The following is a 14,306-nucleotide window of genomic DNA, read 5'->3' as shown; positions in this document are numbered from 1 at the left end:
AATATAACAAAATCTGAAAAAAGTAAAGATTTCTGAATACCTTCTGAAATCCCTGGAAGTTGAAGTAAAAATGATTCACCTTTACTTTTAAATTTAAGAATGATCTGTTCCTAAATGGTTGCTGTACGTGAGCATCCAACTTCTCAGATGCGTTTCAGAGTCGACTGTACTAAATATCATTGTTCATGATGAATGATTCGTTAACTGAAGAAAAATTATAAAAATTCAAAACAGGGTAGTTTTAGCCGATCATTTTTGCATTTAATTGAAAGATTTGACAGGATATTACAGCATTTTCCTTTCTTTTTTTCATTTATCAAAAGTGAAGGAAGTAACATCTTTAGATTGTCTTTTTTTCGCAATTATCTTCCATTCATATATTCAATTATTGTATTACATTCTCAATATATATTTAATTTAACCTGCTTTTTGTTTCCATTTCACCAAATATTAGCATTATTTCATCCGTATTTATACATCCATCCATCCATCCATTTTCAATACCGCTTATCCTCATTAGGGTCGCGGGGGCGCTGGAGCCTATCCCAGCTGACATAGGCGAAGGCAGGGGACACCCTGGACAGGCCGCCAGTCCATCGAGGGCACATGTAGGGACATACAACCATTCACTCTCACATTCACACCTATGGGCAATTTAGAGATCAATTAACCTGCAGCATGTCTTTGGACTGTGGGAGGAAGCCGGAGAGCCCGGAGAGAACCCACGCTGCCACGGGGAGAACATGCAAACTCCACACAGAAGGACCGCTCCGACCGGGAATTGAACCCACGGCCCTCTTGCTGTGAGGCGACAGTGCTAGCCACTACACCACCGTTTTAGAGATAATAGATATTAGAAACACAAACAAATTAAATTAACTTTTAAAAGCTACAAGTAGATTTTCGTTCGCAGAAAATATTTATGGATAAAAAGAACAATATGGCAAACACAAGATAAATCCTTGTCTGTGATTCTCTATTCCAGAGTATACATGCCATAAATGATGTGATCACTGGAGAGTTACACTGCAAGTAGCTTGATAAAGTATATTTATACTCCCAGGTATGAAATGATAATAATAATACCAATAAAGATATGGGCTGTTTTATTAAGTAGTGCTGCAAGCATACATTATGCTTAATTTCAGTGAATATTCATTTATTTCATTTTTATTACAAAATTGATACAATACGTACAGCATGGCAATACATTATGAGAAAAAACATATGTACAAGTCATAAAAATAAAATACATCTCGGTATCAACTATTGGATGGAGCAGTATATGGCACATTGATGATGTAAGCAGTGTAATAATTAGATAGGGTTTCTTTTTGATGCACGTTTGTGTATATTAGGCCGCTACCTGAGGATGTACAATATGTTTTCGATAGCCAAAATGAGCCCCGTATCTAAACAGTCACAGCTCCACTTTGGTGACTGAGGACACAAGGGATAAACAAAAGGTGGGAACTGCCCATTTTTCTCGTTCAAGCTTCAAGACACTTCCCAATAAGTTAATAATAGGTAGATGGAAATAAGAGGCTGGCTAAGATTTCTTGAAGTCTACTTTTTGAACCTTCGGTGGACGCTTTGGTTTTGACGAGCAAAATCTTGTTGATCTTATAAATAAATCTGAAGGGGCAGGGGAAATTTAACGAAATATTCAAACTTTTCACTGAAATAGTCCTGACATATTGACGTGAGGAATCCAGGGATTAGAGCCAATAAATAGACAGTTTCAACCAAGCCTCCTGTTGACCTCCAGTGGCTTGTATCATATCCACTTTAAAGCTACTTCCTTGCGTCTTCAGGGCCGTATGCACTCACTGGCCTCTCTCACACTGAACTCAAAGTCCTTTCAGTTTGTTTACCGACGTGGCTGCTTTTCCAAAAACCACACCCACTCACTCATTGAGGACGCAATTAATCACCGCAACCGTAGTCTGGTGTCATGTAAAGTACTCTCAGTAGGGGTAGGCAGAGACAGCGATGTAGACGATGAAGGTGGTCTGGTACTCGATCCCCCCGTCTTTGCTGTATGAGAGGGCACGGACCTTCATCCGGTACGTGTGGGGCTCTCGGAGCGCCCGTGTGGTGAACAGCACTCCCTTCAGGTTCTCGTCTCGCAGGGCAAACGGTAACGTGACGTCCTCATCCACCACTAGGAACCTGGTCCTGGGGTGCATCACTCCGTCCTGTGTGTAGGCCACCAGTCTGATGAGGTCCTGGTTGGCCGCAATGCCAAAGGGAAGAGACAGCAGCTTGTACTCCAGGGCGTAAGGGCTCAGTGCACACTCCAGGTCATTTGGTGGGCAATTCTTTAGGCAAAACCTAGACACAGCATAGACAGCCGACTTCAGTTGAGTGTGAGGGAACTTAGAGAAATTACTAATATTGTCTGGGATAGATAGCTAGAATCTTTACAAAGTCTGTCTCAAAACCTTTGCAGATGAAATCAAAACTGTCTGCATGATATCGCACCACAAAAGGTAGGTGAAGAAATGGTTGTTTTTTGGATGAACAGTGTGTAGGATTTAGGGGGATTTACTGGCAGAAATGGAATGTAATATTCAAAACTATGTTGTCATTAAGGTTTCAATACCTGAAACTGAGAAAGTGTGTTTTTGTTTGTCTCAGGGTTATTTTATGACATAGGTCTAGTAACCATTTAGATTCTCAATATGGGGTTGTGTGTACTTCAATGTAAACAGTCTGCTAGTAAAATCCTAATTGTTTATTTGGTAGGCAGTATGCCGTACATATTGTTTGAGTATGTCTGCAATACGACAATTTTAGAATTCAAAGGCATTGGAACAGACATATGGTGGGATTTGATGACGTAGCGTCTGGAAAAATGAGCCTTTGAAGGACCCTCCCTTGACTTTGAGAAACATCCACTGAGTGGGTTCTTTTCCACGGAGTCCGCCATGTTGAACTGCCATTTTTCTACAGTAGCCCAGAACAGACATTCAGTTGCAATCTGCAACCTCACCACTAGATGCCACTAAATCCTACACCCTGGTCCTTTATAGGTTGAAAATTATCCAAATATACAAACTGCTCCATAATTGCAAATCCCCTAAATTGAACAAACAATGTGGGGCCATGTTTCATCTCTTTAATGGATTAGTCCTAGTTGTATAACCTAATTGAGTGTATTTCTTTGAAGGCTTACCCTGTGGCTGGATCCCTCTGGTAGTTCGGTGGACAGGGTGTATCAATACATTGGTAACTTCCTCTCATGTTAAAGCACATCTGGTTCACACCACACTGGATGTTCTGCTCCAGGCACTCGTCTACATCTGTAAATTCAGCAAACAGCTTATTGTCATTACAGTACACGCTATAATAACATTAAATGTTGGTGATGGACGGAAACAGGGAGCAGCTGGTGGTTCTTACCTTGACAGGTCTTGCCATTGGTCATGAGGCGGTAACCAGCAGGACAGAGACACCTGTGGCTTCCTGGTGTGTTTATACACTCATGCTGACAGGCATCCCTCACCTCACACTCATTGATGTCTGTTGGAGTTACACACGCACACACAAACAGCCACAAAATGATGAGAGAGAAAATCTTAGAACATAAATTACATATAAATTACACTTTTTTTATAGCTTTCAGTTCTATAGTCAAAGGAAACCCACAAGCAGCAAAGCAAAGAGACAGTTCCTCTATGAACAACTTTCATCCTCTCCCTCATCTCAACCCTGCCTGTCTCCATTGTTACCTAAGCAGGAGCCACCCCTGGACTCAAACCCCTGCTGACAAGCGAGGAAGCCCTGCTGTGAGAAACGTATGGGAGTCTCTCTGTGGCTCCGGCTCCTGTTGCGCCCCCTTGCGGTGGCTGCGTAGGAGTGGTAGCTCTGAGAGGCCAAGTTGTGGTACAGTCGCTGGTAGGAGTTGCGCTCAGGGGAGAGTTGTGATGCTTGGTAGCCAAATGAATAACTTTCATAGCTGGGCAGACGCTCCAGACCAGCACAGGATTTGCCATCCCCCAGCAGGTGGCGTCCCGGCGGGCAGGTGCACTTGAAGCTGCCAGGTGTGTTGATGCACTGGTAGGCACAGGGCTGTGGAAGCCGCTCACACTCATTTATGTCTGCCCTCAGCATAAAGAAAGACCAGCAGCAGGAAAAGACAGAATGATAGAAAAGAAGGAGTAAAAGGTGCAAAAAGAATACAGAAGTAACAGGAAATGTGAATATTTAGATGGATGAAAAGAACAAACGAGGTGGTGTGGGCCATGAAGAAAGAGGAGGGAGATGAAAATGAGGGGGAAAAAGGGGATATGTCAATTGTACAACAATACATTTCCATGTCCCTAAGACAGAAATGTATTGAGACTATAAATACATTTGTCTAATATGAATGAGAGACTTATCTCTTCTCATATCAAATAAAACTAATGCTTTGAAGATAATAACTTCAAATTCCATTTAAAATCTAGTTAACCTTTTATCTAAGGAATTATCAAATATAATTTACATTTGATATCAGGTAAACAAAATCCTATCAATGCCAAAGGAATATTTCACAAAGACAGACATCAGCGTACAATGTTAATGATGTCACAAGGGGAACAGTGAATGTATGCCATTACAAAGCAACTCCAGGAAATAGCCAGATCCAAACAAAAAGGTAACAGTTTAAAAGTCAGGATTGGAAGAGAGTGAAATGAACAGAGTGACCGACAGAGAAGTCATGGTGCTGGTCTCTTTATGGTTGATGTGTTGCAAAAGGACACATTTATTCCCTTCCACCGCAGTCCTTTCTTCCCCTTTCTCTTCCTCCTATTGACCGTGTCGGTTAGTAGACGTAGTGTAATGTAGAGCTTTAGAGGACCTGATAACATGCATTAAAGCTTCGCAGGGTCTTTAAAGTTATCAGTTAGTCAGCGCTTTGAACTCCAGTATTTTAGAGATGTGAGCAAGCACTGGCAGGTTATAATGAGCTATGTTGCAGTTCTTAGCGTCAGAGTTATTTTAGATGTTCAACAAGAGTGAGTCACTGACACAAAGAGAGAAGTATGCTGGTAGAAGCGGACGAGCTGATAGGAAGTGCAGTGCAACAATGTTTTACACGTTCATTGCTTAACATGCTGTATGCTTTGGCAAATATCCTCAGCTAAACAGAATTACACACAAGAAAGTCAAAATGATCACCTGCCTGAATGCTAAAAATAAGGAATACAATATTGGAATTGTGTTTGTTTTTTTGACAAGAGATATAAAGGATGCACATACCGATACAGGGCCGTCCCACTCCCTGAGACCTGTAGCCACGTGGACAGGTGCAGTGGTAGCTGCCTCTGGTGTTCTCACAGATCTGATTGTATCGGCACTGATGAGTGCCATCTCTGCACTCGTCAATGTCTGCAGCACGAAGGATACAGAAGTAAATCTTGTTGCAGAAGTAAACAATGTTCCAGTCTATACTTTATTAAATATTGTACTTCAGCGAATGCTCTCTGCCTTCACAATGAGTAGTGAATTATGCGAATACTCACCTACACATGTCCCGTTGGCACCTTTAGTCATACCATTGGGGCACAGGTCAATACAGGTGTAACCCCCCCGTGTGTTTTTACACTGCTGATCGGATCGACAAACCCTCTGTCTGCACTCGTTTATATCTGAGGTGATCACAGAGAGAAGTGTAGAAGTGTTTGTTTCAAAGAATGCAATTATTTAAAAAAAGAATAGAAATAGTAACCCTTTATTATGAATAACATCGATAAAGCTCTATACGGAGAGGTGACTCACCGATACAGCGCCGGTTCCTGATTTGAAAGCCCGGCTCGCAGGCGCATCGGTAGCTGCCGATAGTGTTCAGACAGTGTTGATTGCACGGATTGGACTCCTGGCACTCGTTCACATCTAAGCAACAAAGAGAACAGTTATAAAAAGGTTCAGCAACACTCAACAACAAATCCTCAGTTGATCAATAAAAAGGTAGTTTGTGTACCCGTGCAGCTGAGACCATCAGCTGTTCTCCTGAAGCCGCGCCCACAGCGCATGACACATCGGTAAGAGCCAATAGTGTTCTCACAGTCCTGTCCATCATGGCACACGTCCCCACCCAGTGAACACTCATCAATATCTACGAGAATGAAGAGCATTGCATTATCTAAACAACGGCCTGTGTGTGTGATAATGCTGAGAGCACTGATTAAGAAGTGAGTTGTTTACCCTGACAGGTCCTGCCGTCAGCTGAGATGGTGAGGCCTCGGGGACAAGAGCAGTAGTAGGTTCCCATGGCGTTGTGGCAGACGTGGGAACAGGGGTTCCTTACCTCACATTCATTCTCATCTGTGGCACATGAATGACACATTAACAACAATATGGCAACAATCATACGATTTAAGCATACAATAAGAAAGATCTGCTGAGTATGTTTGGAGAAGCTGTTAAAAGATTCAAAAGGCGCTTTTCAAATCCACTGTGTCTTTAAAAGCAAATTCTTAATAGACATATCATTATTATTCATTATTATTATCTAGCAACTGACTACAATGTTGGTATTCTCAGCTGATTCTGAGATTTTGGGGTTCGGAAGCGTTCTGGTTTCTGTTTGTAGTCAGAGTTGTATTGACCAATCACGTTTGAGGAGGCTTTGGTTGAATGCAGGTAAACAGTGGAGAGCAAGAGACGGAACCAGCTATCGTCTGACGATGATTTTGATTGGTTTAAAATGAGCTTGTAAACTGGCTACGTGTGAAACAATCTGGTTGCACGTGTTGTCTCTCAACTCCAACTCCAGTCTTGCATCTCAAGTTGTTCAACAACAGTAAACAATGAACAACGGCTGCACTGGCTTATCCACCGTCAGAGATTGGGAACAGCATTACATGCATTGATAAACATTACCTGCACAGTAGGGCCCAGCAGACACCAGAGTGAATCCCTGAGGACACTGGTTACTGCGATCTCCTGGAATAATAAACATTTCTTCATTCAATTTAGTTTACAGAAACAAACAAAAACATGAAGGGAAAAAAGCAAGATCAGATTTCAATGTTTGACTGGACTAAACATATAAAGGAAACATATAGAACCTAACATTAACTTAACAACCTTGTTGAATCCATCTCTCACCCATAACCAATTTCCAATAAATTGACTAATTTCACAGGACAGTATTCTCACCCTTGGCGATACTAGCCTGGATGCTATACTCCAACATCTCCTCCATGGGGCGGTACTGAGCGCTGATGGCTGTGGCATGCAGCGTCTCTACGAGGTAGGGCATCTTGCCCCTGGATGGGTCGTAGGAGATGGTGTGGTTCCAGGAGTAGGGCACACTCTCCCTGTCGATGCTGAACATGCGGGTGGACACAGCGTACAGCTGGCCTGCGCCTGTCTGGATGTAATCCTCTGTGTAGTCCTGAGTCGAACAAAGTCAACATGTGAGGCAGCTTTAAAGTAGTGGGACATGTTATAGCCAAGCTCCACACAATATGGCTTCTGCAGTGATATGACGTATATGCTATTTGTAGTAAACTGGACAAAATAGAGTTCAAAATATAGCATTTACTCGGCTCATAATGTTTGGTTTTTACTACTTTTGCCCAGATATTATACAAATTGCAATGTATTACTAAGTAATAGTAACCTTTAAATCAATATCCACTGCATGGTTTATTTATTTACCTTGATGCTGATTTCAGCATGTGAGGGCAGCTGCAGGATGTGTCCGTTCACGACGATGTCCAGTAACAACGCTCCATCTGAGTCCAGGCCTCTTGCAATGTGAGTCATCCTCAGGATCTCACCTACCAAGATTACACCACAGACGTTTGTCAGGTTCTGTTTTCCTCCACTAGCATTATTCACATCCAAAATCATCAGTCAACAATGTCATTAACTATGTCATACTATAGCGATATAACAGACACACCCTGGCCGGTCAATTCTTACCTGTGGCAAACTCCACTTGTGTCTCTCGCCTGAAGATGCTTCCTGTTAGCGTGTTGCCATTGACAGCCTGTCCTACTTCCTGTGCAGTGGTCCAGTAGACAGGGTTCAGGATTGAGATGAGCTTTCTCATTGCAGGACCTTGACATTAAAAAGGCATAACAAGCAGCATATTTAATCTATTATGAGATTTATTGACTGTTTAAAAGAACAATTTAGGTGCTCTAGTTTCACGGAGCCGGATATTATTTGCTTTATTTGAAGTGCAAGATTTAAATATATATAATTGTTGGAAAACTGACCTAATGTCCTTGGGACATTAGTAATAGTGGCCTTGATGGTTCTGCCACCAGACTTGCTGTCTGTGATGGTGGCATTGAGGATGGATATGCCAAACTCAATATCGTTGATGTTTCCTATGATGCTTCCTCGTGCCTTCTGGGGTCCACCTGACAAAAAAAAGAAGGTATTTAAGAAATTCTTTTGAGGAACGCTCTATTACAAACATTTACAATTTGTATTAACAAAAATGCCTCACCTGGGCAGGCGTGACTGTTACACCTGGAGAGCTGAGAGGAGTCTCCTGGACACAGCCGACCCCCGTTGCTATGAGACGGACTATTACAGAGACGGACACGTGTCCTCTCTCCGCCGCCACAGGAGGCGGAGCATTCTCCCCACTGCTGCCATGAGCCCCAGCTACCGTCAACTGCAATAATATACCCAATATACAATAAGTACACACATTAACACATAAATCACAACATTTCTGTTCTTGATTGCCTCACAGTTTAGTACCATTACCACCCCAACACGGTCTTCAACATGCTGACTCACCAGGACAGTTGGCAGTGCTGCATCTCTGTATCTGTGTATCTGCTCCTGCACATGCTCTTCCACCATTGGCAGGGTTGGGGTTGTCACATGTCCTGTAGCGCCTCATCTGACCCACGTTACATGTCTTGCTGCAGGCGCCCCAGCTACTCCATGGACTCCAGTTACCGTTGACTGACGGTAAGAAATTGCAATGTCAAGGATAAAAAAGGAACCGAGATAAGTCAAAAGAGCAGGTACGTTGCTGGAAAGAAACCCCGAACCACGATACAAGACAGACATTTTTACATTTAGATGCAGAGAATATACTTTTTCTTTTTTTTTTACTGTGAAAAAGTAAGAAGAGCAAATAAAAGTTAATATGACTCACTGGGGCAGGGGTCACTATTACAGAAGTCAATGTGCACATCGTTGCCTTCACACTGTCTGCCACCATGCTGAGGGCTGGGGCTGGCGCAGAGACGTGTCCTCTGTTTTGTCCCGCCTCCACATGAAACACTGCAGGATCCCCAGCTAACCCAGGATGACCACTTCCCATCCACTGGACAGCACAAGAAAAGAAGGAGGAGGAAGACGCAGGAGCATAAGTCACTTGTGTACGCTTATGGACTAAATTCTCTTTCAAATTGATTTTATCATTCAGTACTATTGCTGAGCCCTCACCAGGACAAGGTCTCTCCTTGCACACTTGTGTTTGGGTGTCTGTGCCCTCACACTGCGGCCCATCAAATGCTGGAGGAGGGCTGTTGCAAAGTCGGATCCTGGACTGCATACCCTTACCACAGGTCTCACTGCATGGGCTCCATGGCAACCAGGAGCCCCAGTTACCCGCCACTACAAGAGTATAAACAGAAAGTCGATATACAGGCCTAGAGTCATCTATAACCAGTTGTGGAAAATAAGTACATTTCCTTTAAGTAATAAGACACTTTATACTCCATTACATTTCTTATAGAAATATTGTAGGCTACTGTTTACCAATTGTTCTGCAAACTAAGTACTTTAACTTTTGTTAAGTACATTTAGTGAATTATAATCAGGTACTTTTACATAAACAAGGACTATTTTTACACTGTGGTATTGCTACTTTTACTTGAGTAGTTTGTAAATAGTCCTTCCACCACTGTTAAGCCTACAATCTGGCATAAAGGAAGCTTGTTTATTGAGACCTTGTGAAAATCAAGGCAAATAATAAAATCTGGCATAAAGCCTGTTCATTGTAAATGTGCAATGCATTATAGGCAGTCAAAAGATTGAGATACATAGCAGTGAAACGTAATTTCAGTCAATAACTGACTTTAGTATTTAGAAGCTGAGCAACGTGTGATTTTAAACAAATATGACATTTTTAGATCACACGTGTGAGGACTAAACAAGCATTCCTGCCAGTTGTGCCTCCTCATACCAACTACTCATACAGCTGACAGCCATCTGCTGAAGTTACAGGACACATATCCTTCACTCACCAGGACAAGGTCGGACGCTGCACATGATGACCTCCACTGCCTTGCCCTCACAAGGCTTGCCTCCATGCTGAGCTGGAGGGTTACTGCAGGTCCGAACCTTAGTTCTGTTGCCCTGACCACAGGTACGAGAACACTCCTCCCAGAGAGACCACTCAGACCAGTTAGCATCCACTGTAGAGGGACAAAGGTAAAGACTTTGTTAGCACATGTGCCATTTGGACAGTCTCCTATACAAGTACAGAGGTTGAATCCTCTGATTTATCAAAGCACTCTCACCCGGACAGGGCTTCCCCTGACAACTATGTGTTTCTGTGTCCAATCCTGCGCAATGACGCCCCCCATTGGCAGGTAGAGGATTGTTACACTGTCTCCACCTTTTTTGGGACCCGACACCACAGGACACACTGCAAGGACCCCACTCTAACCACTCGGAGTAGCCCCCATGAACTAGAAAACAAATGACTGCACGTTAACGCAACATGTCTTTAGCCATTTGGTCAATCTGGATGATTGTTTGTTGTAATTTTAAAATGGAAGTTGGATCAAAAAGTGGATGTAGCGTACATACAATGTCTTGCTCACCTCGCACAGTAAGAGTGACCCTGACCAGCACTGATCCCAGCAAGTTTCTGGCCACACATTCATATTCAGCTGTATCCTCTTTCTGGGCACTGCTGATTCTGAGGGACCCGTTGGACAAAGGGGAGAAGCGGTCGTTGCCCAGCAGGTATCGCCCCTGCTGGGACCACTCTATCATGGGAGTAGGCTCCCCCTCCGCCTGACAGTTGAGCACAACTGTGCTGCCAGCGTCCACCACTGTCTCTGCTGGCTCCACGATGATGGCCGGCGCACCTGGAAGAGGGCAGATCTACATGATCTAACCTTTAAAAAAGGTGAATTCCATCTTTACACTACAAAGGACAGACACAGAGAAGATAGACACTTACTCTGCAAGGTCAGTGTAACACTCCTTTCCACCACTCCAGCATCATTTGTTGCCACACACATATAGTTGCCTGCATCTTCACGCTGCATTACATTTAATGATAAAGACAATGAAGAAATTGGGTTTACATGAAACGTTAAGACCACTTAGCCAACAGATCCCTTTCACTTGTTATCAACTGTATTTGCAGACTATTACACATAAGAGATCTCAGTCTTGTGTGTTTTCCTACCACAGTGCCGTAGATGGCCAGAGAGCCGTTGTCCAGCTGACGAATGCGGTTGCTGATCTGGATGTTTATTCCACTTTTGCTCCACCGGATGGTCGGCAGGGGGTCTCCCCGAACCACACAGTGCAGGATGGCATTACCACCCAGAGGTTCAATGCGGTTGGAGTGAAGGTCCCCATCAATGATCGGAGGCTCTGGAGACATTATGAAAAGGATTGAGTTGTAAAGTACATGGTAGCACTTTAAATCCCTCTACTTAGCATTTATAAGCAGCATACTTTCGATACTATAGAGACATTTTAAGTGGTAATGTACAATATTCTGAACAATGTCTCCTATAAAAAGACATTTTACATTATTACAGCTGTGTTTTACTATATTCTCATGCATTATCTGCTCATAAACCAGCCTTATGGGTGACTTATAGTTGCCTACAAGAACGGTTATACACATTCATTAACATTTATATATGTTTTTACCTTTGACATAGACAAAGCCCAGTGACTTGATGGTTCCGACACTGTTTTCTGCCACACAGCTGTAGGTGCCAGAGTCATCTTTGTTCACTCGCTCTATCACCAGCTCACTGTGGCCGTTCATGTGGTCGTAGTGAACTAAAGCATTAACAAAAGGCAGTAAAGACAATAAGAAAAAGACAGTTATACTTCTTTATTCTAATGTATTACATGCATTACAGCTACATAAAATAGCATAGATTTTCAGTTGATATAAAACATTTTCATAATCAATGGGGTCTTGCTATACACCTGGGACGATGTTGTTGTTGAAGGCCCACGTGATTCTGGGTGGGGGGATGCCACTGACTCCACAAGCCAGCAGGAGGCGCTCTCCCTTGTTGAGGGCCACATCTCCGAGCAGCTCAGTGAAGACAGGCTGAGTATGTACAGACAGGGTTGTTGTACGACTGTCCTGTCCGACTGCATTTGTGGCAACGCAGGTATAAATGCCTCCATCGTCAGGCTAGTACAAAGGGAGGGGAGATGAGGAGAATGGGAGCATGGGACAACATTCTTTAAATGCATCTTTTTGATGCAAGACAAGCTACTTAAGCCACCAAAGCTATATTTAACACAAGCTAAAACATGAAACATAAAACATGTATAGATCATTTGTTGTTTTCCTCATGTTTTTCTTACCTGAGTGATGTCTATTACCAGCTCTCCGGAGGGTAGGATTGTGTACTCCCCTGTGCTTTCACTGAGAGGATTACCGTCCTTCTCCCAGGACAGGCCGGGCTGAGGGACCCCCTCTGCCACACACACCAGCTGAGCCTGACTGTTTTCCACCACTGCTACCTGCTGCTCTCCATCTTGAATGGAAGGTGGGACTGCAAAGAAGTCAATCACATTAATTGTATCTAGTTAAGGTTTTTCTAAAATATGCAAGACCAGAAGGGAAACCACTAATGCCCTCTCCATTACATGCTATATTTTGAGGCAAATAAGCTGGATTGCTTTATGGCACAAGGGAAAATGCAGAACACCAAAAACTGAAAAAGGCTTTGTTCTTCATTCGACTCACAGGAGGTGTGATTAGTGTTCATTCAGTAAAGTGAAACTGAAAACAAATGCACTTAAAGCACAAGTGCATGGGTAGTTACAGCTACAGCTTTGCAATCGGAAGTAGGACTTAAGATATAATCTGAAATGTGGTTTTAAAATGTTTGAGGATACCAATGTATCACATTCAGTGATATTAGTTTCACAATAAATGGAGTTTGAAGGCAACCGAAACATCAGTTTTACACAAACTCTATGTTTGTGTTCAGTGATGTAGTTTAACATACTGTATGAACTTAAACCTACTCTGTACAGTAAGGCTCATCTCATGGCTGACTGTGCCAGCTGCATTGGCAGCAGTGCAAGTGTATCGTCCAGTATCACTTGGCTGGATGAAGGCTATCTGCAGGGATCCTGAGTTGAGCACCCGCTGGCGCACAGATTCTCTCAGTGGCTGGCCGTCTTTATGCCATGTGACCGACGGGGGAGGGGAGCCGTCAGTGTGGCAGTGTAGCGTACCAGAGGAGTCCACAGGTGCCAGATACGTTTGAGTCACTGAGCTGATCACTGGAGGGACTACAGGACACATGAACAAAAAAATTATTCCTCTATTTATTGGCGTTATTAGGCTGTTGAATATGAATTTAGACAACTAAAAGAAGTGCAGGGTGGAATTGAAGACTCATCATGACTGTTACCCAGCTACAGGATAGATGGAATATAATGAAGGCAGCTCAGCTCTGTGAGAAATGTGTGTAATAAATTTGACATTGCAGCTCAAAATTAAACTTTTTTTTCTTCAAAAGTGCACATGATTGTAAGGTGTTCTTATTAGATCCCTGTACACAACCACTGAATATTACATAATACGTCTGTTAATCAAGTTACTTTTACTTGAGTAAGTGCCCTACCTTGTACTCTGAGTTTGGTCTTGCCCAGCGCCGTCCCTGCAGGGTTTTGAGCTACACATATATATGTCCCAGAGTCGGACACAGAGGCCTTATGTATCTGTAGACCTCCATTAGGCAGCACTGTGAAACTTCCACCTGACATGAAGCAAGGGAAATTATGTTATGACTGATTACTTGTGATGACTGACAAACACACAGAAACATGAATTACCTGTGGTCGGTATATTGATGCCCTCCTTCTGCCAGGTGATGGTGGGTCTGGGCGAGCCCGTGGCCCTGCAGGGCAGCGTGATGGGGTTATTCAGGATCACATCCAGAGTGGAGGGATGAGACTGGATCATTGGGAGTTCTGAGGAAAGGAATGAGATAAGAGTGATGCTCAGAAAGATCAAGAAAAATAAATAAAGTGGTAAATAGTCACATAGCAGTTAAAGCCTTATATAAAATATTATATATTTTTTTAAATCACTGAACATGTATTAC

The 14,306-nt window shown here is 43.0% G+C and overlaps 1 protein-coding gene across 1 annotated transcript in view; it reads right to left on the bottom strand.

The window, feature by feature from the left end:
- Positions 1–1,138: 1,138 nt before the first annotated feature.
- hmcn1 (hemicentin 1) overlaps positions 1,139–14,306 on the bottom strand; it is a 74,278-nt gene continuing 61,110 nt past the window's right edge. Inside the window, 29 exon segments of the mRNA XM_034530673.1 lie at positions 1,139–2,334; positions 3,179–3,305; positions 3,406–3,525; positions 3,735–4,103; positions 5,248–5,376; positions 5,511–5,636; positions 5,767–5,880; positions 5,969–6,103; positions 6,193–6,312; positions 6,871–6,933; positions 7,150–7,387; positions 7,654–7,775; positions 7,921–8,058; positions 8,220–8,366; positions 8,456–8,626; positions 8,755–8,925; positions 9,122–9,292; positions 9,415–9,585; positions 10,218–10,388; positions 10,494–10,664; positions 10,800–11,069; positions 11,165–11,246; positions 11,396–11,586; positions 11,872–12,006; positions 12,160–12,373; positions 12,550–12,740; positions 13,219–13,488; positions 13,824–13,958; positions 14,035–14,172. Coding sequence (XP_034386564.1) covers positions 1,968–2,334; positions 3,179–3,305; positions 3,406–3,525; positions 3,735–4,103; positions 5,248–5,376; positions 5,511–5,636; positions 5,767–5,880; positions 5,969–6,103; positions 6,193–6,312; positions 6,871–6,933; positions 7,150–7,387; positions 7,654–7,775; positions 7,921–8,058; positions 8,220–8,366; positions 8,456–8,626; positions 8,755–8,925; positions 9,122–9,292; positions 9,415–9,585; positions 10,218–10,388; positions 10,494–10,664; positions 10,800–11,069; positions 11,165–11,246; positions 11,396–11,586; positions 11,872–12,006; positions 12,160–12,373; positions 12,550–12,740; positions 13,219–13,488; positions 13,824–13,958; positions 14,035–14,172 — 4,967 coding nt within the window. The 3' untranslated portion in view covers positions 1,139–1,967.

This window comes from Cyclopterus lumpus, chromosome 4 (assembly GCF_009769545.1).
Source record: "Cyclopterus lumpus isolate fCycLum1 chromosome 4, fCycLum1.pri, whole genome shotgun sequence".
Classification (NCBI taxonomy): domain Eukaryota; kingdom Metazoa; phylum Chordata; class Actinopteri; order Perciformes; family Cyclopteridae; genus Cyclopterus; species Cyclopterus lumpus.
Note: the sequence above shows the minus strand (reverse complement) of the source record. Positions and strands in the feature narration are given on the sequence as shown.